The sequence below is a fragment of the Myiozetetes cayanensis genome, unplaced genomic scaffold (assembly GCF_022539395.1).
Source record: "Myiozetetes cayanensis isolate MyiCay16 unplaced genomic scaffold, myiCay2020 scf18, whole genome shotgun sequence".
NCBI classification, from domain to species: Eukaryota; Metazoa; Chordata; class Aves; order Passeriformes; family Tyrannidae; genus Myiozetetes; species Myiozetetes cayanensis.
The window spans coordinates 11,993,240-12,016,911 of record NW_026087389.1 but is presented as its reverse complement, the minus strand read 5'-3'; the positions used below and the strand labels follow the sequence as shown (position 1 = coordinate 12,016,911).

The following is a 23,672-nucleotide window of genomic DNA, read 5'->3' as shown; positions in this document are numbered from 1 at the left end:
GAGGGGAGGGGGCAGCCTGGCTGTCCTCCCAGGGCCTGTGGCAGCCCCAGTGATATCACTGTTCTTGTGCTACCCCAATCTGATTTAGCTCATTTAGACTTGAGGTCTGGGAGAAGGAAGTTGGTGGAGAAAATGCCACAGCCTGGGGGAGAGCAGAGGGGGCTGGACATGGGGCTGAAACTGGGTAAAAGCTGTGAGGTCTAGGCACGTCACCCAGCCCTGAGGCTGTGCTGTTCCCTCAGCCTTGGTTCCCACCTTGTTCCTGCTGCTTTTTGGGTTCAGTGGGCTTGAGGCTGAGGTCAGGCCTGGCACAGCAGCTCAGCAGCGCAGTGCCTTTCTGCAGCTCTGCTGGCCCCATCCCCACGTGCCCTGCGAGGGAAGCAGGGCACAGCCTCCCGTCAGGTGAATATTGGGTAGGAGGCAGCATCTGGAGCTGGAGGAGGCAAAGCTGTCCTCAGTGACAGGGTGTCTGGGATGTAGGGCAGTGGGAGCCCAAGGGGACAATACAAACCCTGTCCTTCTCCAGCCGTTCGCCCCAGGAGGAGGCAGGTTTGGCTCCTAACTGTTGTCGCTTCTCTCCCCGGTTCTCTCGCCCTCCGTGCTCAGGCTTGAGGGGTGCAGGTAAGGTTGTTCCCCTCTCCTTCCCCCTGTGCTGCAAGGGCTGCGCCACACGGCTTTCCCTCCCTGCTCCCTGCCTGACACCCTGCACACCCCTGCACTTTCCCTTCCGCTTCTGGAGCTGTCAAGAGTCTTCCCAATGCTTTGCCTGGCCTCACTGCTCCTACACGCTCTTCCCTGCTCCCAGCACACTAACCAGCACAAACCCAGCTGCAGCCGCATGCAGCCCCTGCCACCCACTGTCCTGAGCCTGCAGTGCTGGCTCTGGGTGGGCCCATGCCCTGCTCCCTGGCTGGGATGGATGCTGGCTCTTCTGGGTGGTACCTGCTTGCTTAGGCTGGGAGGGAAAGGAGCTGGTGATGGGCAACGGATGAATGGCTGTGGGGTGGAGGAAGGGGAAAGTTTTTAGAGTGGGGGGCAGTAGGACAGGGTCAGGATCTAATGGGCAGACACAGCACTAGGTCCTGTTCCCTCTACCCAACTGGTGGGGGGAGGCACAGAGACCTGGAGGTCGGATGCTGAGTAAATCTCTGTTCTGTCCAAGAGAAAGGCCAGCAGTGTGAAAATTTCCTTGTCCTCCCTGCTCCCAGCTGCAGTGGCACTGGTCCCTGTGCTTCTGCAGCTGGGAGAAAGGTGACTGGGAGGACAGCTAGGAGCTGGAGGTGATGAGAGGGACACATTTATTACTGCGGCTTTTCTGAGCAGCAACTGGAATCTCCTCCAGGCTCCCCCTCCTCCCTGCCCTGGCCATGCTGTTGCCCTCTCCCAGCCATGGGCACTCAGGTGGATTCCCGTGCCCTGGTGCTCTCCCCAGGAGGACTTCCTCCACAGTCCTGCAGTGTACACTGGGATTGCCTGTTTCCTCTTGTGTAAAGTGTTTGTGGTGACACTCCCGGCCCAGAACACTGCTCTCCATGTTGGCTTTAGCAGGGTTTTCGGTGATATTTAACAGCTGATCCCACTCAGTGCTGGTGACTCCATTGCTGTGCAGTAGTGCTTAGGCCCCAGCCAGGGGTTGGGGTCTGGCACTGGATACTGAACCCACAGAGCTGGATCCTCCACACTGGAGTCCTCCATCCCACTGCTCCATCCCCATCAACTGCAGGGGCTCATCTCTGGGGCAGGTTTGCCAGCCCACTGAAGGGCTGTTGTGCTCCTGGAGTGACTTTGCCCTGTAGAGAGAGCAGGACCTCAGCAAGCATTGCAGGATGTCAGCCAGGGGATGCCTAGAGCTGCATGGGCTTCTGTAGCTTGGGGTGAGATGTCCCCTAAGGACACAGTCATACGCCCTGGAGCTTCTCCAGCCTGAGTCCTGCCAAGTCACTTAGTCCTTTTTGCAATTCTGTGTGATGTCACTTGGTGTGACGCAGCCCTGAAGCACACAGAGGAATCCAGCTCCTGGAGGGAAGGAACAGCAGCAGCTGCAGGTGTTACAGACCAAAGGTAGAATGAATTGCATAATTGCAGGACAATGGCCCTGGGGTGTTATAGACCCTCCCCATCACTTGCCACTGCTGCTATTTGGGATTAGCTGCTGCAGGGGGTCCCTGCTGGGGATGTGTATTCTGTGCTGAATTTCCAACATGCCCTTCCTCCTTGCTTCAGGTGCAGCTGTCAGACACTGTGATGAGGAGAAGGGCTGGCTGGAGCCAGATCTCTTCAACTGCACTTCACCTGCCTTCAAGGAACTGTCTGTGCTGGTAATCCTCTTGGCTCTGCAGCCCTGCTAGAGCATGGGCCTTCTGACAAGGGCTCACAGCCAGGTTTCAAAGCACTCAGCTCTCCCTGGAGTATGAGAGGGACTTGCCACAGTGTTCAGCACCCTTTTTTTCTCATCTTCTGTCCCCAAACCCATTCTGTGGGAGCACTGGTCTGAGCTTAAGTTCACTTGGCTTCATGTAATCTGAGTGTCCCCATCAGAAATGACTTGTGTCCTGCCACAGCTTTTGAGAGGAAAATAAGTAACCCTGAGCTGGGCTGAGTGGTTTGAACCTGATGGGATATCTGCTCCATGGAAGCTCTGTAGCCTCCAGATTCTATCAGTGACAAATCCCTTTGACATCTCCAGGCAAGTATCTTCAATACTTGCATCTCACCTGGGCTGAATTGAAACTGAAGCCAGGAGAGTTTCCAGGGAGTATCGCCAGACCCTTGCCCTGTCCTTTCTTCTTGGCCTCTGTTGTGTGTGGCACTGGGCTAGCTGGGCCAGTGCAGCTCCTGGCATGTTGCTGGAGACTACCAGAAGTGCTCCCTCTTCTAGTGACCACCACTGCCAGTGCCGTGGCTTCAAAAATAACCTCTGTGTCCAGTGGGGCCCGCAGCATCCCAGTTTCCCGGTAAGGAACCTGCTTAATTATTTAATCCCCTCTTTTCTCCCCTCTGGCAGCTGGAGGGCTTGGAGAGGAACAAGACTGAGCTCAACACAATTGAAGCCAAGAAGCTGGCCCACCGGCTCCGGGCTGTGACGGACCACATGGACCACTACTTTGGCAATGACGTGCACATCGCCTTCCGCCTGCTGTCCCGCCTCATGGCCTTCGAGAGCCAGCAGCATGGCTTCGGCCTGACAGCCACACAGGACGCCCACTTCAATGAGGTGAGTCCTTCCCCCAGATCAGTGACTTCTGGTGCTGCTTCTCCTATCAGCCACCCTGAGCCTGTGTCTCTGAAGGCATCGAGGATGTGGTGAGACCACGTCAGGAGCACCGGGCTCCCCAGTGCCACACAGGCAGTGGCCCAACAGAAGCGAGGTCACAGGCATGGTCAGGGCTGGAGCACCAGGTGGATGAGGAGAGGCAGAGACCTGGGTTTGCTCAGCCTGGGAAGGCAAAGGGAGATCTTAGTGCTGCCTGCAGGTCCCTCATGGCAGGAGTGCAGGGAAGATGTCTCTGTAGGGCACTGGTTGATGAGCGATGAGGGTGGAGGCCTCTTGTAGCAGAAAGTACCTCTCTACCCCAAACCCTTGTGCAGCCAGTTGGGCAGAGTGTACAGTGCTGCAGTCTGGGCGTGGCCAGGAGGGTCCCAAAGGCAGTGCTTCCTCACCCCCTGCCCTCACGTCTCTCCTGTGCAGAACCTGCTGCGCGCAGGCAGCTCCGTGCTGGCGCCTGAGAACCGGGAGCACTGGGCCATGCTGCCACACGGAGAGCACGGCAGTGCCAGCCTCATGGAGCAGCTGCGGGACTACTCGGGCACCTTGGCCAGCAACATGAAACTCACCTACCTCAACCCCGTTGGCGTCGTCACCCCCAACATCAGTGAGTAGGAGCTGGCTGGGGCTGGCTGGGGTGCTGCAGAGACATTCCTCCATTAACCTACTTCCCTTCTTATCTCACTGCATCTCAGGGAGGGTGCTGATAATGTCCCTGGTGGCTCTCTCAAGCATGGGGAGGTGTTCATGAGAGATGTCCTGGTCCCATCCCTGCTTGGACTAGCTGACACACCACCAAAAGCAGCAGAGCCAGGAGTGTGCTGGCTCCCAGTTACTTCCCAGTCTAGAGTAAAAAAGCAGCTGATCTTGGTGGCTGAAGTAGTCTACCCTATAGCAGAGCATGGATCTGGGCTGGGAAGGAGCACTGTTGGTGCTGAGATTTGTGTCATGGGTCATGCCCAAACACAGGACATAGCCACAACCCTGCCTGTGGCTCATGTGGTCCTTTTGCCGGCGACTTGAAACCTGAGGTGGCCTGGAGCTTGGTTCTCTCCAGGTGGCCATTCTAGATCTGTCTTCACTCCCTTGCTCCTCTGCAGTGCTGAGCATCGATCGCATGGAGAACCACTCCCATATCCGCCGGCGCTACCCTCGCTACCACAGCAGCCTCTTCCGGGGCCAGCCCGCCTGGGACCCCCACACCCACGTTGTGCTGCCGCTGTCTGTGCTAAGCCCGCCAAAAGCTGAAGGTGAGCGTGTGAACATCACTCAAGGAACAGCTTGGGTGGGTATGGCTGGCAGGAAAGATGTAGAATCATGGAATGATTCTGGTTGGAAGGGACCTTTAAAGGCCATCTAGTTTGCATATTCCCTGCTGAGACCTGGCTCTGTCAGAGGTCCACAAGTCTCCCCTTGATAGCCTGAGCTTCTGGCTTCACCACATCCTAAAGGCTCCTGATGACCTCACAAGTTGTCTTCAGAGCAGCATGTGTGTTGTGTTCTCACCACCCCTTGTGTGCCTTAGCTGCCCCTACAGCAGTGCCCACACTGGCTGGGGGTGAAGGGAACTACACTGTGGAGAACTCCTCCCCGAGGCAGGTGCTGCCAGAGCCTGAGCCCGCTCTCACTGTGGTCATCCTCATCATGTACCGCACCCTCGGGGGGCTGCTGCCTGCGCGCTACCAGGTGGATCGTCGCAGCGTCAGGTACGTCCCCTCCCCTTTGCCTGTTCCCCACCCTGGCGTTGCTATGTCCCATGTTTCCCAGGCCCTTGGTGTGGACTGGGCAGACCTGTTCCTTGTGAGATGTCAGGGCAGGACATCTGGGAAGTCCCCAAGGGTCTGCAGATGCCATGCACAGTGATGGTAGAGCTCTGTTGCTCCTTGCAGGCTCCCCAAGAATCCTGTGATGAACTCCCCCATCGTGAGTGTGTCTGTGTTCAGTAATCACACCTTCCTGCAAGGGCCCTTGGACACCCCTCTTGTGCTGGAATTTTACCTGCTGGAGACAGCCAACAGGAGCAAACCTCTCTGTGTGCAGTGGAACCACTCCAACCTGTGAGTTGAGCATGGCTGGGCCACTCTCTGAGCTGCTTTCCCCAGACACCTTGTTCCCCAGATGGCCTGTGCACCTGGGCAGCACTGGGATGTGGGGCATTTCCACTCTCTCCTGGTGGGGTTCCCTGCTGGGAGGGCACAGCAGGGTCATAGAATTGTTTAGTTTAGAAAAGGCCTCTAAGACTATTGAGTCCAACTGTTAACCCTGCACTCTCCAGCCCACCACTAACCCATGTCCCTCAGCACCACATCCACACTCTTACTCCAGTACTTAAGCTGTAGAAGAGCCTTGCCAGTCACCAATCTTCTCTGCAGTTCCTCCCCCACACCCCACACTCATCTGTCTTCTCTCCTAAGTGCACTCTGCTTTTTGGTGGCTGCAGGACCAACCCCTCTGGCTTCTGGACAGCCAGGGACTGCGAGCTTGTGTACCGAAACACCACACACGTCCACTGCCAGTGTTCCCAGTTTGGCACCTTTGGGGTTTTGATGGACAGCTCGCACCGAGAGGTAAACTCTGCCCAAGGGGCTGTGGGCACTGGTGGGGACTGTTAAATAATAATAATAAATGGGCACAGGCAGAAAATTCCTTGTGGGCACAACTAGAGTTTGAGAGCTCTGCAGGCATCCTGTGTCTGCCTCTAACACCACTGTTTGCTTTTGGTTCTCTGTTGCTTCAGCAACTGGAAGGTGACCTGGAGACATTGGCAATTGTCACCTATTCCTTGATGTCTCTCTCCTTGGTGTCTCTGCTGCTGACCTTCTCCTTCCTGACCTGCCTCAAAGGCCTCAAGTCCAACACCCGTGGCATCCACTCCAACATATCAGTCACCCTCTTCTTCTCTGAGCTGCTCTTTCTCCTGGGCATCAACCGCACTGAGAACCAGGTCTGTGGTAGAACCAGCACGCCTGTGGGGGTGAGGGTGAGGTGTGGATGATGCCATTAGCATTGGCAGAGTGGCATCATCTCTGAGTGGCTTTTGTCTCCCCAGTTTCTTTGCACTGTGATTGCCATCCTCCTCCACTGCTTCTTCCTCTCCACCTTTGCCTGGCTCTTCGTCCAGGGCCTCCACATCTACCGCATGCAGACCGAAGCCCGCAACGTCAACTTCGGGGCCATGCGTTTCTACTATGCCATCGGCTGGGGAGTGCCTGCCATCATCACTGGTAAGAGCTGCCTGTCCTACAGCCGTGCCAAAACCATTTGTGCTGGTTCTCAGCGGCCTCCTGACCACCTGGTGGTGCCCAGCTCAGCCAGTGCAGAGAGCTGAGGGTGGGTTTGCCATGGACAGCAATGCTGGCAGCAGGCAGTGCTGGGGTGGTCAGCTGGGGACCGTGTACCAAGGGCTGTTGTCTTGCCTCCTGGAGAGCAGTAATTTCTCAGCACATCTCCCCATGCCTTAACCCAGGACTTGTAGTTGAGGTCTCCTGTTTTCCCAAGCATGCATGCTTGGGTGACCCGTTACTGGCAGTGAGTGCCTGCTGGGCTGGGCTTTATCAGGGATACCTGGGGAAAAGGAAATAAAGGCCCTGGTGGTGGGGCTCGCAGTCGTGGCTCTTTCCCTGTGGTGGGGAAGCCTGTGCACAGCGCAAGGAGCAGGGAGAGAGCCTCTTCACTGCCTTCAGTGCTGCAATTGGATTGATATGGCTTGGACAAGTCCAAGCCTGCTGGGTCTGGACCTGACCTCTTCTTCCTCTTGCAGGGCTGGCTGTTGGCCTGGATCCTGAGGGCTATGGGAACCCCGATTTCTGCTGGATTTCCATTCATGATAAGCTGGTCTGGAGCTTTGCAGGCCCCATTACTGTCGTCATTGTGGTAAAACCCTGTCCTGTTTCACCCACAACCCTCTCCTGCCTCCCTTCTCCCCACCACGGGCACTTGCTCCTCTTTGGCTGCCCACTGCCTCCCCCATTCTCTGTACCCCCCTCCCTCAGTTAGAAGGCCCTCTTTTTGTCCCTCCTCACTCCAGTCAAACCTGGGGGAGGCCATGGCTCGGGCATGAAGGGGAAAGGAAGGGATGTTTGCATGGGCCTGGTGGACCTGGAGTCTGCCCATGTTCTGCACTGGGGAAGTCAGGTCAGAGCCGGCCCTTGGCACAGCTTCTAATCAGTGCCAACACTTTCAGATGAATGGGGTCATGTTCCTGCTTGTGGCCAAGATGTCCTGTTCCCCAGGCCAAAAGGAGACCAAGAAGAAATCGGTTCTGTGAGTATTAGTGGCCAAACTCCCAGCAGAGCTCTAAGAGGCTCATGGTTTTTAGCATTTTCAGTGACCATCCTCCTTCTTCCACCATCACAGAGGGCCCCTCTGTGCATCAGTGTCAGCCTCGCAGCCACTCTCCTCTCCCACACCTACCAGCCACATTAACCTTTCCTAAACTTTGTCCTTTCCTCTTGTTCCTACATCCCTATCTCCACCCTGACCCACCAACTAGTCCTCCTTCACCACCTGCCCTCACAGCCACCCCATGTGTGTGCTTTGATTCAACCCTTCACCCTTGTCAGCTACCGGCACCTGCTTCTTCCTCTCCTACATGCTCCTGAGGACTTTTTCCCACTCCCTTCTGAGCCAGCCCTGGAGCATGGCTCAGCTCTCTGTGGCTCCAGATGACCTATGTTTGCCATGTATGATCCAGAAGGGAAGGCCTGGGAGTCAGCAGGAGCTAGACCACTGTGCAGGGATGTGCCGACAGTGCTGGGAACAACAGGGAGGGCTGGACAGGATCACTTTCCCCTCTGGATCTCTGTCTGTGAGCACTAGCCTGTAGATTAACAGTACGCACTAACCTCTTGGTGTGTGTCTGTGTGCCTGTCTGTCTGTCTGTCTCTCTCTCCAGCATGACGTTACGGAGCTCCTTTGTTCTGCTTCTAGTTATTAGCACTACCTGGCTCTTTGGCCTCTTGGCTGTCAACAACAGTGTCCTGGCTTTCCACTACCTCTACACTGTCCTCTGCAGCCTCCAGGTAACTGCCCAGCCTCTGCTGGGGAGGGCGTGGGTCAGCCCAGGAGAGCATCCCTGTGGTCCCCACAGCCATCTGTGGAGAGTGGGTGGCCTGCACTGAGCTCCCAGCATCTTGCTGTGCTCCTTGACCCCTCTGCTGTCACCACTGTGACACTGTGACTGGCAGTGAGTGACTCCTGCCAGTCCTTGCTGCTGTACCTGTGGTGAGCAGGAGGTGGCTGCAAGGTGTTTGGTTCAGAGGTGACATCCAAAGGATAGCAAGGCCCACCTTTGGAGGGAAGATGCCTCCATGCTCTCAGAGGGCAGAGCAGAGAACAGCGTGCAGCAGAAGTGTTGGATACCCAAAATCAGACCCGTGGCAGCACCCTGCCAACCTCCTGCTACCACTATGGATGGTATTGCTGCAGGGGACTCTGCCATCTGCTCCTTTGCTACTGCCAGCCAGGAGGACACCCCACCCCTTCCTCTCTCACCCATGGCCATCACAGGTGGTAGCTCCGATCAGCTTTGGGGGGTCTTTGGTGCAGCCCAGTCCTGGTGGCCACCAGAGCCAACACGCTGGGCTCCTGAGGGGCCAGGGACTGTCCAGTGGTGCTGTGGGCGAGCAGGTCAGCTGGCAATGAGGGGCTGTCTCTCATGGCATCTCTCCCCACAGGGCCTGGCTGTGCTGGTTCTGTTCTGTGTGCTAAATGAGGAGGTGTGGGAGGCCTGGAAGCTGGCCTGCCTTGGCAAGAAGGGGCAGAGTGAGGAGGCCACGAGGAGCACACAGGTGGGTGAGAGCAGAGCAGCCCAGGGCTCCAGGGTCAGGCTGCATGTCTGCGACTGGAGCTGACAGGCATGTCCCCACATCCCTGTGGCAGCTGCCATGGCAACTCCTTAACATAGCCTCTCCCTGCCCTCCCCAGGGCCCCAGTGCCTACAACAACACAGCACTGTTTGAGGAGAGTGGGCTCATCCGCATCACCCTGGGGGCCTCCACCGTCTCCTCGGTGAGCAGCGTGCGCTCTGCCCGCACCCACTCCAGCCAGCGGGCATACCTCAGGTAGGGAGCGGGGCTCTGGGGGGCCACAGTGCCCAGGCAGATGGAGGCTCCTGCCTCTGTGACCATTTGGGCCTCCTGTGTTTCAGAGACAACGTGACAGCACGTCAGGGCTCGGCCCTTGATCACAGCCTGTTGGCTCATGCCGGACCCACAGATATCGACGTCGCCATGTTCCACCGCGATGCTGGGGGAGGTAAGATTCAGCCCTATGCCTGGGTTTGGGGCCAACTCTGTGCATCCCAGATGAACTCCTGGCTTAAGGAAATTCTCCCCAGTGCAGGCTCTGGCTATATGATTATGTCCTCCACTCTGTGCTGAGCTGTGACTTCCAAACATGGCGGATAGGAGGGAGAGGCAGCCACTGTGTGATTTAGCAGAGCCTCCTCCTGGACAGATGACAAAGGGCATAACCGGGCCCCAAGGGGCTAGAGATGGAGAAAGCGAGAGAGGGAACATTGGCTGTTGTGGGATCTGTCTGAATACTGGGCTCTCCAGTACAGCACAGTCATTTGACTCACTGGAGGGAGACCAGCAGGAGCCACCCTCACGGCTGGGGCACAGGGCAAACAAGCAGAGGCTGAGGGAGGTGGGTTTGCTCAACCTGGAGGAGGAGGCAGAGGGGATCTTAAGGCTGTTTGCAGCTGCCTTACAGGGAGGTGCAGTGAGAGGGAGCCAGGCTCCTCTCGTAGGTACCTGGTGATAGGGCCAGGGCAGCTGGCACAATCTGCTGCTGAGGGAAAGGCAGTGAGGGGTAAGTCACTCTCACAAGGGTGGTCAGCCCTGGGGTGTTTCCACCTGCCTGGCACTGGCGCCAGAAGCCTTTCTCACCTTCATTCTAAACATCTCCCTGACACAAACTGTGCTCCTACAGACCAGGACTCGGACTCCGACAGTGACCTGTCTCTGGATGAGGAGCGCAGCCTCTCCATCCCGTCCTCGGAGAGCGAAGAGAACGTACGCCTGCGGGGCCGCTTCCAGCGCCAGTTCAAGCGGGCGGCACACAGCGAACGCCTCCTCACCAACCCTGCCAACACCACTCCCAAAGGCAAGTCCAGGGCTCTGGCAGGGAAAAGGATGAGCTCAGGTCCCTTGGGGGCCAGGCCATGTCTTGTGATGGCTCAATTGCTGCTCATCGAAATATTCTCTCCCTCTTCCCTGGGGCCCATTTTGCTGCGTCCTTCAGATGTGGATGGCAATGACCTCATGTCATATTGGCCAGCTCTGGGCGAGTGCGAGGTTCATCCCTGCTCCCTGCAGAAGTGGGGCTCTGAGCGCAAGCTGGGATTTGACATCAACAAGGATGCGGCCAACAATAATCAGCCAGACCTGGCTTTGACCAGCGGGGATGAGAACTCCCTCACCCAGACCCAACGGCAAAGAAAAGGTAACAGCCTGGAGCAAGCGGGCAAGGGTGGCCTTGTCTGTGTCAGGCTGACTTGGCCCTGAAGGCTCAGCATCAGATCCATCTGGCCATGCCCTTGGGGAGGTATGGCTTATCTCCCTGGTTTTCATGCTCTTTTTGCTGTTGTGTGAAGATTTGACTTCTCTTTCTGTCTGGTGCAGGGATTTTGAAGAACCGTCTCCAGTACCCACCGACCCTCCAGGGCCTGCCATCCGTTGGCAGGATGACCAACGAGCTGACGTGGTATAAGACCTCCACGCTGGGTCACAGGGCTGTCCCTGCTGCCTCCTACGGCAGGATCTACTCTGGAGCCGGCAGTCTGTCGCAGCCAGCCAGCCGGTACTCATCACGGGAGCAGCTTGACATGCTGATGAGGAGACAGATGTCCCGGGAGCAGCTGAGCAGGCACAACTCAGGAGAGTGCTTGGAAGCTGTGCCCAGTCGGCATGGGTCCAGGGAGGAGTTGGACACTATCCCCAGCAGGCATGGGTCTACTGAACACCTGGAAAGTATCCCAAGCAGGCACGCATCGAGGGAAAACTTGGATCTACTCGCTGCTAGGCCCAGTCAGAGAGATCATGGGAACACGCTGCCCCGGAGACAGGGCTCCAGAGACTGCCTTGATACTTTGCCCTGCAGATTTGGGTCAAGAGAGCAGCTAGACTGTGGGCCAGTAAGAGAAGTCTCTAGAGAGTGGCTTAACACATTGCCAAGTAGGCAAGTGTCCAGAGACCGAATAGACATGTTACCAAGTCGAGATACTTCTCGAGAACAATTGGATTTACTTTCTAGAAAACAGCCTTCAAGGGACCTGCTAGCATCAGCTAGACAAGCTTCAAGGGAGCAGCTGGACTTTCTATCCAGAAGATCTAATTCCAGAGAGCCTCTGGACACAGTGCCTAGCAGGCAGCCCTCACAGGACAACCTGGGGAGTCTCTCTCGGAGGCAGCTGTCTAGGGAAAGCCTAGAGCCGCTGTCGAGGAGACATCCTTCTAGGGACAACCTGGAGGCCATTCCCAGCCGACATCCTTCCACTGAACAGTTAGATATCCTTTCTTCCATCCTTGCTTCTTTTAACTCCTCCGTCCTGTCCTCAGTGCAATCTTCCAGCACGCCTTCAGGCCCCCAGACCACTGCCACCCCCTCTGCCTTGCAGACCTCGACGCCCTCCGCAGCGTGTCCCTCGACGCCTCGCTCTGCCACCTCCCACAGCATTTCGGAGCTGTCACCAGACTCAGAGTAAGTGTGTTCCTTCCTTCCTCAGCCAGCTCTTGTTCAGCTGATCTTGTGCATTGTCCACCTGCCCGGCTTCTTCCTGAGGGGAGTTTGGTTTTGAGGGAGAGGGCGGTGTAGGGGTGAGCCCCCAGGGTGAGCAGCAGGTGTCTCCTGGTCCTGAACAGTGACTGGGCAGGGAGAGGCTTCAAGTGTGACAGCTCTGGGTGCTTGCAGTGCAACACGGGCAGGAACATCTGTGTATGTGAGTCTGCCCGCTCTGCCAGAGACAATGGCCCTTGCCTGTGGCCCGTGGGGACTTGGGGACGATGCTCTGTGCAGCCAGGCTGACCTCATGGCTGGTCCCCTTGGTCAGCACTGGCTCTAAGTCCCAGTGGGCAGATGTATGCAAGGGCCAGGCTGGCTGGAGAGGAGGGAGCCCAAATCCTAGGGGAGCTCTGCCTGCCTCAGCCATGTTTCTCCCCAGGGACTCTGTCCCAGTCTGTCATTTCTTCCCCTCCAGTTCTGCTCCCTGCTGGTACTGCTGCTACCACACCCCACTCCACCTCATCCCTGCTTTCTGTCCCTGGACTCAGGGACTTGGATACAATTACTCCTTCCCTGACATGGGAGTGGGTTTCTGCCCTGTCCCCATCTGGCCTAGCAGGGGAAGGATGCTGGAGCCCAGGAGAGATACCATGTCTTAACGCTGTTTTTCTTTCCTCTGAGAAGAATAATGAGAAATGAGGGCCATTCCTGAGGGGCCGAAGTTGTCCAGAAGAGAGATGGAAGAAGCAGAGCCCTTCGCTAGGCACTGCCAGCCAAGGTTTGGTGTCCCCAGGGGGCAGGGGCCAGAACTGATGGTGGTCAGAGGCCCAAAACCAACCCTGCCTTCCCCTGCCCTGTGGGCTGAGGGGCCGGCAGCCCACGCCACCCACTGCCAGGAACCTCCAGGCTCTCAACTGCTGCTGTGCTCCCCGTCACCTGCCCGGTGTGACAGGTAGTGCTGGGCAAGGGTGGCAACTCCAGCCTGCCGGGGCTGAGCTCTTTCTCTGCGAGCTGTTTGTGCGTGGGGTGTACGTGTGTGTGTGCGGAGGGTGGGCAGTGGCAGAGGGACAGAGATGGAGCCCAGGACATGGGAGCAGGGGAGGGTTTTCTACCTTTTTGTATCTTTGTAATCAGAGAGAAAAGAAATTTCTATGGTTATTTTTACGGATGGTCTGTTCCCAGGACCTGGAGCATTTGTTTCACCAACAGCCCTTTGCCAGCTTCCCTGGGGCTATGAGGACCACAGTCCCTGTGGACTGGAGAGACAGTGCCAGGTGATCCTTAAGTCTTTGTTGGCACTACTTTGTCCAAGCCCCATTGCAGGACAGCCGGCCCTGCTGCCTCCCACCCTCCCACTGTGCAGCTCCACACGTGTCTTGCCACCCTCCTGCCTGGTGACCCTCAGCCCCGTGCAGCCAGGCCTCCCTCTGCCCTCCTGTGGGACCCTCCCCCTTGGGGCTGCCCCACCTCGGTGAGGGGCTGTGTGCCAGTGAGAGCACAAACAAATAGGGCAGCAAATTCAGGAGCAGGGACCTGCTGGGGAGGAGACAAGCTTTGCTGTGCCGCCCTGTCCTGTACCAGGATGGTCCCAGTCTCGTCAATGCTGGTTTCCTCTGTTCAACAGGGGAGCACTGTGTTTTTACCCACTGGGTGTTGTGCTCTTTCACCTGGATGTTTCAGAGAAATTCTCTGTTAGTTTGTGAGTCCAGGCAAGGAGCTGGATGACCCTCGTCCTGCTCAGCAGCAGGCTAGGCTGTTCCCAGAGCCAGTGTTCTCTCTGTGGAGGACTAGCGTCCACAGGAGCATGATGTGCTGGACCCCAGTCTCGGGGTCCAGCATTGCCCACAAAAGTTGTATCTAGCTGGATCCCTGGGAGCTCTGCATATATCTGCTATCCTCTGACTAGCAGAGGACCCCAACTCAGAGTGGCCTGGATTTTGGGAAATGGAGATAAACAGCACTTTGCCCTCTCTGGAAATTCAGGTTGCCCTGATGGTGTCTCTGCTCAGCCTGGGGCCTGGCCTGGGGCTCCTACTGGCCCTGCTGTGAAGTAACACCCCTCTGTGCCTACCCCAGCCTCGGGCCAGGGCATTTGGCTTGGGGGACTGGCGTGCTCCGTCTCACTGGCCGAGCGTGGTGCTTCTGCTCGGCTGCCCTGTGGTGCTCCTGGGGCTGTGTGACCGTGTGCCCCTTACTGCCTTACTGCCACACTGCCATAGCATCTTACTGTAGCCCAGCCCAACATGTTTACAGAAGAGGACTTGTGCTGCTGTCCTCCAGGCCCCTGGGGAGGCCAAGGCCTCTTGGCTACATGCCAGAGTCAGTGGGAAGAGTGTGAAGGGAACAGAAGGGTTGGTGACTGGGGTGCCGTGGGCCCCCCAGCACAGCCCTGATGAGGCAGGCTCTCTGTTTTCCCAGGGATGAGGACAGCAGGGCCTGCTGACATGTTTACATGCCATTCGGGACCAGTGTGCAGAGGGAAAGCCTGCTGGCCCCACATACTGGGAACAGCCAGGCCCCTCCATGCTGCCCATCTTTGCCTTTGGGAACAAGCTCGTTTACATGTTTCTCTCCAGCTGTGCAGTACCAGCACCAGAGTCTTGGGATTCCCTCCCTATGGTGCTGTAGGGCCCGTGTTTCTGCTAAGTTGGGCGTGGGGCTCTTAATGCTGGTGCCAAATGGAGAGCAAGTGACAAGTGCCAAAAAGAAGAAGAGAGCAGCAGATCCAGTGGCTGTCCCTGCAGACCTGGGCCGGTCAAGAAGCAGGAGTCTACTTCTTGCAGACCAGTCTTTGGCTTGGTCTCTGATTGTAGTGCTGTGACCTGGGCTCTGGGGAGCATCCTCCTTGGGTTTGGGTTTTTTCCTTTGTGGGGTTTGGTTGGGTTTCTTTTCCTCTCTTTGTCTCCCGATTCTGTTGGCAGGGAGCGGGGAGATGCCCGTGCCCCCTCTCCGGCTGTGTAAAAGTGTATCATGGAAGCGCCAGATTTGGAAATAAAAGTCTATAAAATGGTACTGGCCTCTCTGCCCTCTCTCCCTGTGCAGTGGATCTGTGGATGGGGCTATGGGTGCAGCGCTGGGGCTTGAGATGATGGTGGGAGGAGGCTTGGGCAGGAGCTCCCAGCCAGCTCGTAGGCTGAAGGGGCGTCACTGAGGACAGGGTGAGGTGACCAGGGGACAGGGACTTCAGGGGCTGTCAGTTGCTTGAACTGGGCTGTGTCCAGGCTGGTTCAGCCAGAGCTGGGATTGGCTGCAGTGGTGGCCAGTGGTCCCAGCACTGCCGGCAGGGCTGTGGTGCCACAGTGACTGGTTAGCCGTGGGGCGGGTGCCTGGCAGCAGCTGGCACACCCAACCGGACCTAGAACAAAGGAAGAAGATCCACTGTCCAAAGGCTGCCTGACCTCAATGGTGTCAAGCTGGCTTCCAGTAAGGAGAAGGAAGTGTGTGGAGCAGAGGCCAAGCATGATCCCGATGCCCTCCATCCCTCCCTTCCTGTTGAGGAAAGAGCAGGAGATCAAAGGTCAGCATTGATCCCCAGCACTCTGAGCAAGGGTCACCATCAATTGTCATCCCTCTGTTCTTCCCGGGCTCCATCCCCTAAGCAGTTGGGGGCCAGCTCAGGGTGACCCTTGGAAGTTGTAGTGGCAGTGCTGGGAGCTGTGGTCCTGTCCTGCAGCCCTTCTTGAAGCTGGCAGGGGGGTGAGGGGCAGGGAGAGCTGGATGGGGGCTGGGGTGGCAAGGGGGAGTCACAGGCAGAGTGGCCAGCCCGGGGTGCACGTCAGGGGCTGGAGGCAGGGATGTGGGAAGGAATGTCATGGGTGGGGACAAGGAGCAGTGATAAGGAGGCAGTAAATGACACCCCGTGCTATTTGCTTCCGAGCAGGAGCCCTGGGATGGCCTCTGATTTCCTGCTGGGTGAGTGAATAAACAATGAGGAGGCAACAGTCACATGGTGCTTGTGTCAGCATCATTGTGCCTTTACCTGGTCACGGTGGGACTGATGGGCATGTGGGTGGACAGCAGGGGCCAGGGATGTGGGAGAGGCTGAGGGAGCAGGCTCAGCCCCACTACCTGAAAGGTGTAGGGCTGCTGTGGGATGTGGGTCATGCTCACCATAGGGAGAGCCAGGGTGGCCGTGGGTTACCCTACACCAGGGAGGCGGACAAGTTGCTCCAACTCTGGAAATTGTGGCCCTGGATGTCACCCCTTACTCCACTCACCAGCCCTATCCCACCACCCAGGGAACCCAGTACTCTTTGATGCCTGGCCCTGCCCGCTGCCTTCACCCCACACCCTAGTACCAGTCAGCTATGGGTGCCTGGATTTTCACAGTCGTGCCCCTATGGGACCAGGTCAAGCATGACTCAGACATTCTCTGAAACCAATTCTAGGTCATGATGGAGCCCAGGAAGGAATGATGGGTTCAGTGGGACTCTGGTGCCCGCTGGGGACCTTTGGAACAAGATAACGGCTAGGTCTGTTTAAATTGTTGGAGAGTGGGGCAGTCCACAGGGCACAGCACACCTCTTCCAAGCAAGGTAAGTGAGGGGCTGTGGAAAATACTCTGGATGCCATGACCTGAGGCTATGGGTAGCCCTCCTCGTCCTCGGCACAGCTCCTGCTCCAGGACAGGGCTGGGGAAGGGACACCCATGGGAGCTGTGGGGGCACAGGAGGGTGATGGCAGGACCTTGGGCAGTGCCTTGGGGTGGTAAGTGCCCAGCACCAGCTCTTTGCAGGAGGTTGGCACCAGGATGTGCCCAGCAGCAAGACCACTGCCCTGTCCCTTCCATGGGTGGTTGGGCATGGCAGCACCTGGGTATGGCTGCAGACCAGGAACTGAGACTGGAATGGACAGTCCCCAGTATGGGATGGTTCTGGGGAGAGTGGTGACAGCTCTGGGCCTGCCACAGCTGAGGAACTCAGCACATCAGGGCATGGAGGGGAGTGAGGTGGGTGCTGTGGGTGCAGCAGTGGGGCTGGGAAGCAGGCAGCTTCTCGGCAGGACAGGAGGAAGGACAGGAGGCAGGGAGCGGTGTTTCAAAGATCACGGGCTGGCTTTAATAAATAGGAGGAAGCAGAGAAGAGCGTGCACCTACCTGCCTGGCAGCTCCTGACCAACTTGGGCACAGCAGGTAGGAGTGATAACAGGGGTCAACACAGGGACTCGGGCTGGCACAACCCCAGGCACCCTGTGAGGGGATGTGGGTCCAGCTGCACCTCAGGACCAGGCAGGCCACCAGCTGGGTGAGCCCAGCAGGATGGTGCAGCTCTCAGACTGAGCCCTAAGACCAGGCTGTGGATCTAGAGGGAGAAGCCTCGGTCCCACTATCCCAGCCCTGTGAAGGGTGAAACCTCAGCCCAGCCTCCCTCCTCTGACCACAGGCTCACCCCAGCTCTGCAGTGCAGCGGTCAGGGGAGGGCACTGTCGGAGGGATGGGAAGCTGTGACATTTGCTGGGGGGTTCACATTCCTGCTCCCCTCATGCGTAAAGGGACAAAGTCTGCAGATGGGGCTGTGGGATGGCCAGGGCTCTGCTCGGCAGCTGTGCCCTGCCCTGCTGCGGTACACGGAGGGGAAGAGGGGTTGGCACTGAGGTGGGTCCTGCACGCGCAGGCAGAGGGGGAGCCCCCCGGGGCAGCTCTGCTGGCAGACCCCACCTGTGCACTGCAGTGGGGCAGAGGGGGCTGGTGCAGGGCAGGAGTGGGCAGCACTGATTGCTGAAGCCTCAGCTCCCTCCCTGCCCACCTGCCCTTGTGAGCCACTGGCACTGCTTCAGGACTCCCAAAACTTGGCTCATGCTTATTCTCAGGGCCAATCCTGCTTGCCTGGCTGGGATGGGATGGCTCTGTGGGGCAAGTGGAGCTGGAGGAGGGGCTGGGGGGCGTGTAGGGTGTTGTGTGTCTCCAGCTGTGGGGACATAGCTGAGCTGTCCCTGATGTCCCTGCAGTGGACTGGCATGCAGGAAGGTCAGGTGGGCATGGCGGCAGAGATGGCACTGAGCCACCGAGCACCCCGTGAGGTGCTGAGTGAGGCTGAACTGGAGGAGGTGGCGCAGAGGAAGCCTCCCACTAAGGGCTCGATTGGTCTCCGCAAGATCAGGTAGGACCATATGGCCAGGGGCATGTGCCTGGACCTCACCAGGCACTGTGCACCCCAGCCCCACCATCACGAGGAGCTGCAGACCTGGGGATCCTTTCCCCTAAACCCAAGCACCCATGTCCCTACTTCATTCTCCTGACTGGAGGGACACTTGGCTCTAATGGATGGAGCTGGGTGTCCCATGGGACCCATTGCTTCTTATGGGGCCCTGTCTACCCCTACTGATGTCCCCAAGCCCCTGCACTTGTGCTCAGCTTCAGCTTCTACTCCTTTCCCCCCAGATGCACGGGCTCCGCTGCCAAGTCCCTGCTGTTCCGTTTCCTGCCCTTCCTGCACTGGCTGCCTCGCTACCCAGTCAAGGACTGGCTCCTGGGGGACATTATTTCAGGCTTCAGTGTGGGCATCATGCACCTGCCCCAGGGTGAGTAATCCTATGCTCAGGCTTCCAGGGGCTCCCTGAGGGTTGAGGGGAGGGCAGGAGTTGGCCCTTCATGACATTTCTCCCTGCTCCACCATCCAGGTCTTGCCTATGCGCTGCTGGCTGGGTTGCCACCTGTCACCGGTCTCTACTCCTCCTTTTACCCTGTCTTCCTCTACTTCTTCTTCGGGACATCAAGGCACAACTCCGTGGGTGAGCTGAGGGACCACGTGCTTGCACAGCAACGGTGGGGAGGGAGCGAGGATGAGAGGGACAAGCCTTCATCCATGGCACAGCATTGCCACATGAATGGTTGAGGGCGGACCTTTCTTGCCTTTTCCCCACCCAGAAGGTGATTGGCCAAACCGGAGCCAAAGCACAGTGGGTGGGCTTTGAGCCTCGCCCAAGGATGAAAGGAGCTGACCCCTTAAGAGGTGCCCTCAAAGAGGTCCTGGTGCTCACCTTGGACTCCCTGCCCACACTCTACGTGTCCCCAGGTCCTTTTGCCGTCATCTCCGTCATGATTGGGAGCTTGACGGAGTCCCTGCTGCCTAGTGAGAACTTCGTGGAGTCTGTCAATGGCAGCAATGCCACGGTCAATGAGGCATTGCGGGACGCTGCCAGGGTGGAGCTGGTCGCCACCATCACTGTCCTTACAGGCATCTTCCAGGTAAGGTGGCCCCAGCCTAGCCTAGCAGAGAACAGGAAGCTGTAAGCTGTGGGTCACTTCTGGTGCCTCTCCTTTCAGGTGGCCCTGGGTCTCCTGCAGTTTGGATTTGTGGTGACCTACCTCTCGGACCCATTGGTGCGTGGCTACACCACTGCTGCCTCCGTGCATGTCCTCATCTCCCAGCTCAAGAATGTATTCGGGATCTCCATAGGCGAGCACTCGGGGCCACTTTCATTGTTTGTGGTGAGTGGGGGCTCACTGCTGCCCAGGACACCCTGGGGGATCACCTGTGGGGTGAGGCCCCCATAAACCTTCTGGGGGAGGCATCTGATTTCCTGAACACATTCCCTCCTTCTGTATCCTCTAGACTTTCATTGAGATCTGCAAGAAGCTGCCAGACACCAATGTGGGCACCCTGGTGACCGCCATCATTGCCATGGTGGCCATCTTCATTGTGAAACAGCTCAACCACAAGTTTGCCGCCAAGCTTCCCATGCCCATCCCCATCGAGCTTGTCACGGTACACAGAGCTGCCCCAGCTCGCTGTGGGGATGCAGACATGCGTGTCCCTGTCCCTTCCAGGGAGGGGAGGCATGGGATGGAGTTCCTTGGCAAGTGCAGCTCCAGGGCACATGTCATGCCCTCCACCACAGTCCCTGTGCAGGAAGGCCCTGCCTCACTCCAGTCATTCTCCCCCAGATCATCGTCTCCACCGGCATCTCCTACGGCGTCAACCTGAATGACAAGTTTGACATCTCCGTGGTGGGCACCATCCCCAGCGGGTGAGCAGGGCCAAGTGGTGGCAGGGGCTGGGCAGGGACACCGTGCCCCCCACAGCACCCCTCTCTGAGCCACATGTCTCTGTCCTGAATGTAGGTTGAAGCCACCTGTGGTCCCTAATGTCAGCTACTTTGGGCAGGTGGCAGGCAATGCCTTTGCCATTGCCGTGGTCGGCTATGCCATCTGCATCTCCCTGGGCAAGATCTTTGCCCTGAAGCATGGCTACAAAGTGGACAGCAACCAGGTGATGCTCTGAGGCGCAGGGCCCCTGCCCTGGATGAAAGCCAAGCTTGCCCTTGCAGTCAAAGGAAAGAATGGTGCTGCCCTGCTGCTGCTCTGTCCCTGCAGGAGCTGATTGCGCTGGGCCTCTGCAACTTCCTGGGAGGCTTCTTCCAGTGTTTTGCCATCAGCTGTTCCATGTCGCGGAGCCTGGTACAGGAGACCACGGGTGGCAACAGTCAGGTGGGTCCAGGCAGCGCTGCCTCCCTCAGTGGGGCTGGAGCAGGGGCAGGCAGCACAGCCAGCAGTGGGGGCTCCCCCCTCACCTCCCACTCTCCTTCCACACAGGTAGCTGGTGTCATTGCATCCCTGGTCATCCTGGTGACCATCCTGAAGATTGGAGAGCTCTTCTATGACCTGCCCAAGGTACATCTAGTCCCACGGCCTCTTTGCCACATCCCACCCCTGTGCCCATCCCACGGCATGGCAGTGTGGCAGGGTAACAGCCAGCAGACATTCCCAGACCTGCCTTCAGCTTCCTCATAGCTGCAGAGACCTCTCTTTTAGGCCATCTTGTCTGCCATCATCATCATCAACCTCAAGGGCATGTTTAAGCAGTTCAGTGACCTCAGCACGCTCTGGAAGTCCAACCGGGTGGACCTGGTAAGGTGCTGATCAGCCCCAAGGCTGTGCTTTTGGCCCTGAAGAGGGTTTCTCCACCCTCCCTGAGGCTTGAGAGTGCCCTGGGGAGGCCGTGCTGCAGCTGACCGTGTCCCCTCTCCAGATGGTCTGGATTGTGACTTTTGTGGCCACCCTCCTGCTGAACTTGGACATTGGCCTGGCAGCCTCGGTGGCCTTTGGGCTGCTCACAGTCATCTTCCGCACCCAGCTGTGAGTACCCCGGGGTTGGGGCTGGTGCTGCATCCTGAGGGCAGGAGAAGCCCATGGTGACCTCAGCCCCTCGCTGTGTTCCCCGCAGCCCCCACTACTCCATCCTGGGGCGCATCTCCAACACCGATGTCTACAGGGATGTGGCGGAATATGAGATGGTAACAGCACCGGGTTGGGGGAAGAGCCACCTGCAATGAGGGGGGTGTTCCAATGCACCCCCAGTGGCTGTTCACTGAGGAAAGAGCTGGTGGCATTTTGGGGAAGGGAGGGAAAGAGAGCAGGTGGCTTAATCCCCAGGGGTAGTACCCTCCCCATCTGCCCCCCAGGCACAGGAGGTCCCTGGCGTGAAGATCTTCCGCTCCTCCTGCACCCTCTACTTTGCCAACGTGGAGCTGTACGCTGATGCCCTGAAGAAGAAGGTAGGAGAGTCACCAGCCCCACAGTGGTCCCCGTGTGCCCCTGCCTGCCAGCACCAGGATAGCAATGGGGCAGCTGGGGACACAAAGCTGCACTGCTCCGCAGAGCGGCATCAATGTGGACCGCCTGATTGAGAAGAAAAAGAAGGCCCTCAAGAAGCTGAAGAAACAACAGAAGAAAGCAGAGAAGGAAAAGGCAAAGAAGAAAAAGGTGCTTCCCTAACACAGGGGACTGCTCCGGTGCCACCCTGCATTGCCTCTTTGCCTGGCTCTGGCCCTACTGGCCATGCACTGGCCTGGCTCAGTGGCCCACAGGGTTCCCGGCTCAGTTTGGGGCCAAGGGGTGAGAAAGGCACTGGGACTGAACTGGGCCACATCGTCACACCCAAAGTCGGTCAGAAAAGCTGAGCTGTTAATGATTATGTGGTGGAACCAGAGAGTCATTAACCTTTTGGCAAGTTAATCAGAATTAAGAGCAAGAGCAAAGGCAGGCCTGGTGCCAGCTAATGAGACTGGTTCCAGAGAGCAGCACTGGGGAGAGGGGTGGGTCTTGACGTATCTGGAAAGAGCCCAAAAGTAGGTCAAGGTATGAGAGGGGCCCCTACTCCTGGGACCATGCACCATGCCCTGGTGCAGCCAAAGAGCCTCACCAAGCCACACTGCCCTGTAGGGCAGGGCGAGCCCAGGGGGCTCCAGACCCAAAGCAGTGACACCCTGTCTCCTTCCCTCCCCCAGAACGCAGAGGATGGTCCAGGCGTGGCAGTGATTGAACTGAATGCAGGGGAGAACAGTGTGCACTCGGAACCCACCCTGCGCAGCCTGGGGCTGCCCCAGCCTGGCTTCCACGCTATCATCTTGGACTTCAGCTCTGTCAACTTCGTGGATACCGTCTCCATCAAGATCCTGAAGAATGTAAGGGCCCAGGGCAGCAGGCAGGACAGCAGCCTCACCGAGGGTGTCTCCAAGGCCCTGTGGGGTGGCCCCATGGATGCTGTCCCTCCCTCCTCCTGTGTAAAATATTTTCTGCCATTTGCAGATCTTCAGGGATTTCCGTGAAATAGAAGTGGACGTCTTCATTGCCAGCTGCCCGGGTGAGGGGGATCTGCAGAGCCATGAGCCCCTGATGGGCATGGCCACCCTTCCTGCACACAGCTGCTGGCCTGGGGATCCCTCCATGGTGCTCCCATCCCCAGGGCTTCCCCAGGGGATGGGTGCTGCAGGTTGTCCCATGGATCCAATCTGAGCCTGGGTCCCTGGTGCTGATCCTGGTGTCCCCACGCAACACAGGAGGCGGGAGGCTGCTCCGGGCGGGGGTGGGGGACTTAGCTGGGTGCCATCACTTTAGATGCTTCTCCCTCCACACAGGGCCCGTGCTGGCCCAGCTGGAACGTGGCAACTTCTTCAGTTCAACCATCACCAAGCACTCCTTCTTCCCCTCTGTACACGATGCCGTGGAGCACATCAGCAGGGAGCGGCGCCAGGCCTCGGTGAGCACCTGGCCCCACCACCCCCATCACAGGTTGGGGGGAATGGAGGGGGCAGCCAAGCCAACCTCTCCCTGTCTGTCCCCCTTAGGTGGACCACAGCACCAGGATGTAGCCCTGCAAGAGGAAGATGTCTCCCCCAGGAACTGGGCGGGCGAGAAGGATTCTGCCACCCTGATGGCACCAACTCACCCATCCCTGGGCCTGAAGGCCCTGTACCCCCACCAGCCCCTCTGGACTCTGACCACCAGGGTCCTGCCCTGGCCGTGAACCCCTGGGATGGGGCTGCTGCTGGACGGAACTGCTGCTGGCCCTCACACCGAGGGGCCGCCTGGTGTCCCCGCTTGGTGCTCCTGCTCTGCCAACACGGGCCTGTCCCACTGGCCATGACGTGGTTTGGGGGGCAGTGGAGGGGTCAAGGGGGTCCCACTCCCAGCAGTGGGCTAGCATTGCCAATAAAGCATTATGGTGTTTCTTAGGGTTGGTTTCAATGCCCTTTCCTCAATAACAGTGCTCTCGGGACGGGCTGTCCGGCTGGCCCTCAGCACCACTGGGCATGACCACCCTGCAGGTGGGGTGCCCTGACACCCCGTGTCTCTGTTCTGCCCCTTCTCCCTGCAACTCCTTCAGGCCCATGGGGCTGCGGCCGAGGGAGTGGAACGAGCTGGTACCCCCTTTCCCCAGGATCCTCATTCCCAGGACCTCCA

The 23,672-nt window shown here is 58.1% G+C and overlaps 2 protein-coding genes across 7 annotated transcripts in view; both read left to right on the top strand.

The window, feature by feature from the left end:
• CELSR3 (cadherin EGF LAG seven-pass G-type receptor 3) overlaps positions 1 to 15,001 on the top strand; it is a 30,914-nt gene extending 15,913 nt beyond the window's left edge. The window contains exons 17-36 of one of the 3 annotated variants that reach the window (XM_050312786.1): positions 607 to 621; positions 2,224 to 2,318; positions 3,005 to 3,214; positions 3,689 to 3,872; positions 4,366 to 4,515; positions 4,791 to 4,971; positions 5,155 to 5,322; positions 5,706 to 5,832; positions 6,003 to 6,209; positions 6,315 to 6,489; positions 7,026 to 7,138; positions 7,449 to 7,528; positions 8,160 to 8,286; positions 8,941 to 9,054; positions 9,191 to 9,327; positions 9,414 to 9,520; positions 10,199 to 10,372; positions 10,511 to 10,711; positions 10,891 to 11,968; positions 12,674 to 15,001. In XM_050312786.1, coding sequence (XP_050168743.1) covers positions 607 to 621; positions 2,224 to 2,318; positions 3,005 to 3,214; positions 3,689 to 3,872; positions 4,366 to 4,515; positions 4,791 to 4,971; positions 5,155 to 5,322; positions 5,706 to 5,832; positions 6,003 to 6,209; positions 6,315 to 6,489; positions 7,026 to 7,138; positions 7,449 to 7,528; positions 8,160 to 8,286; positions 8,941 to 9,054; positions 9,191 to 9,327; positions 9,414 to 9,520; positions 10,199 to 10,372; positions 10,511 to 10,711; positions 10,891 to 11,968; positions 12,674 to 12,701 — 3,671 coding nt within the window. In that variant the 3' untranslated portion in view covers positions 12,702 to 15,001. Of the gene's footprint in view, positions 1 to 606; positions 622 to 2,223; positions 2,319 to 3,004; positions 3,215 to 3,688; positions 3,873 to 4,365; positions 4,516 to 4,790; positions 4,972 to 5,154; positions 5,323 to 5,705; positions 5,833 to 6,002; positions 6,210 to 6,314; positions 6,490 to 7,025; positions 7,139 to 7,448; positions 7,529 to 8,159; positions 8,287 to 8,940; positions 9,055 to 9,190; positions 9,328 to 9,413; positions 9,521 to 10,198; positions 10,373 to 10,510; positions 10,712 to 10,890; positions 11,969 to 12,673 lie in introns of those variants that run through there. The other 2 variants (XM_050312787.1, XR_007628658.1) reach the window with 2 other exon arrangements.
• A 796-nt stretch (positions 15,002 to 15,797) lies between these two features.
• On the top strand, positions 15,798 to 23,360 carry SLC26A6 (solute carrier family 26 member 6). 4 transcript variants are annotated; one of them, XM_050312789.1, is made up of 19 exons: positions 17,694 to 18,087; positions 18,369 to 18,508; positions 18,608 to 18,718; positions 19,003 to 19,175; positions 19,254 to 19,418; positions 19,543 to 19,695; positions 19,875 to 19,957; positions 20,052 to 20,199; positions 20,304 to 20,417; positions 20,523 to 20,600; positions 20,742 to 20,837; positions 20,959 to 21,065; positions 21,154 to 21,223; positions 21,392 to 21,484; positions 21,588 to 21,692; positions 22,217 to 22,393; positions 22,518 to 22,572; positions 22,847 to 22,968; positions 23,057 to 23,360. In XM_050312789.1, exons 1-19 carry the CDS (start codon positions 17,828 to 17,830, stop codon positions 23,078 to 23,080), a joined length of 2,274 nt encoding a protein of 757 aa, XP_050168746.1. In that variant the 5' UTR covers positions 17,694 to 17,827; the 3' UTR covers positions 23,081 to 23,360. The 4 variants fall into 4 exon arrangements, with proteins under 4 accessions (XP_050168748.1, XP_050168747.1, XP_050168746.1 ...); XM_050312791.1 differs by lacking the exon at positions 23,057 to 23,360 and adding an exon at positions 15,798 to 16,524 and having other exon boundaries at positions 17,936 to 18,087; positions 22,518 to 22,965; XM_050312790.1 differs by lacking the exon at positions 23,057 to 23,360 and adding an exon at positions 15,798 to 17,120 and having other exon boundaries at positions 17,936 to 18,087; positions 22,518 to 22,965.
• The last annotated feature ends 312 nt before the right edge of the window (positions 23,361 to 23,672 follow it).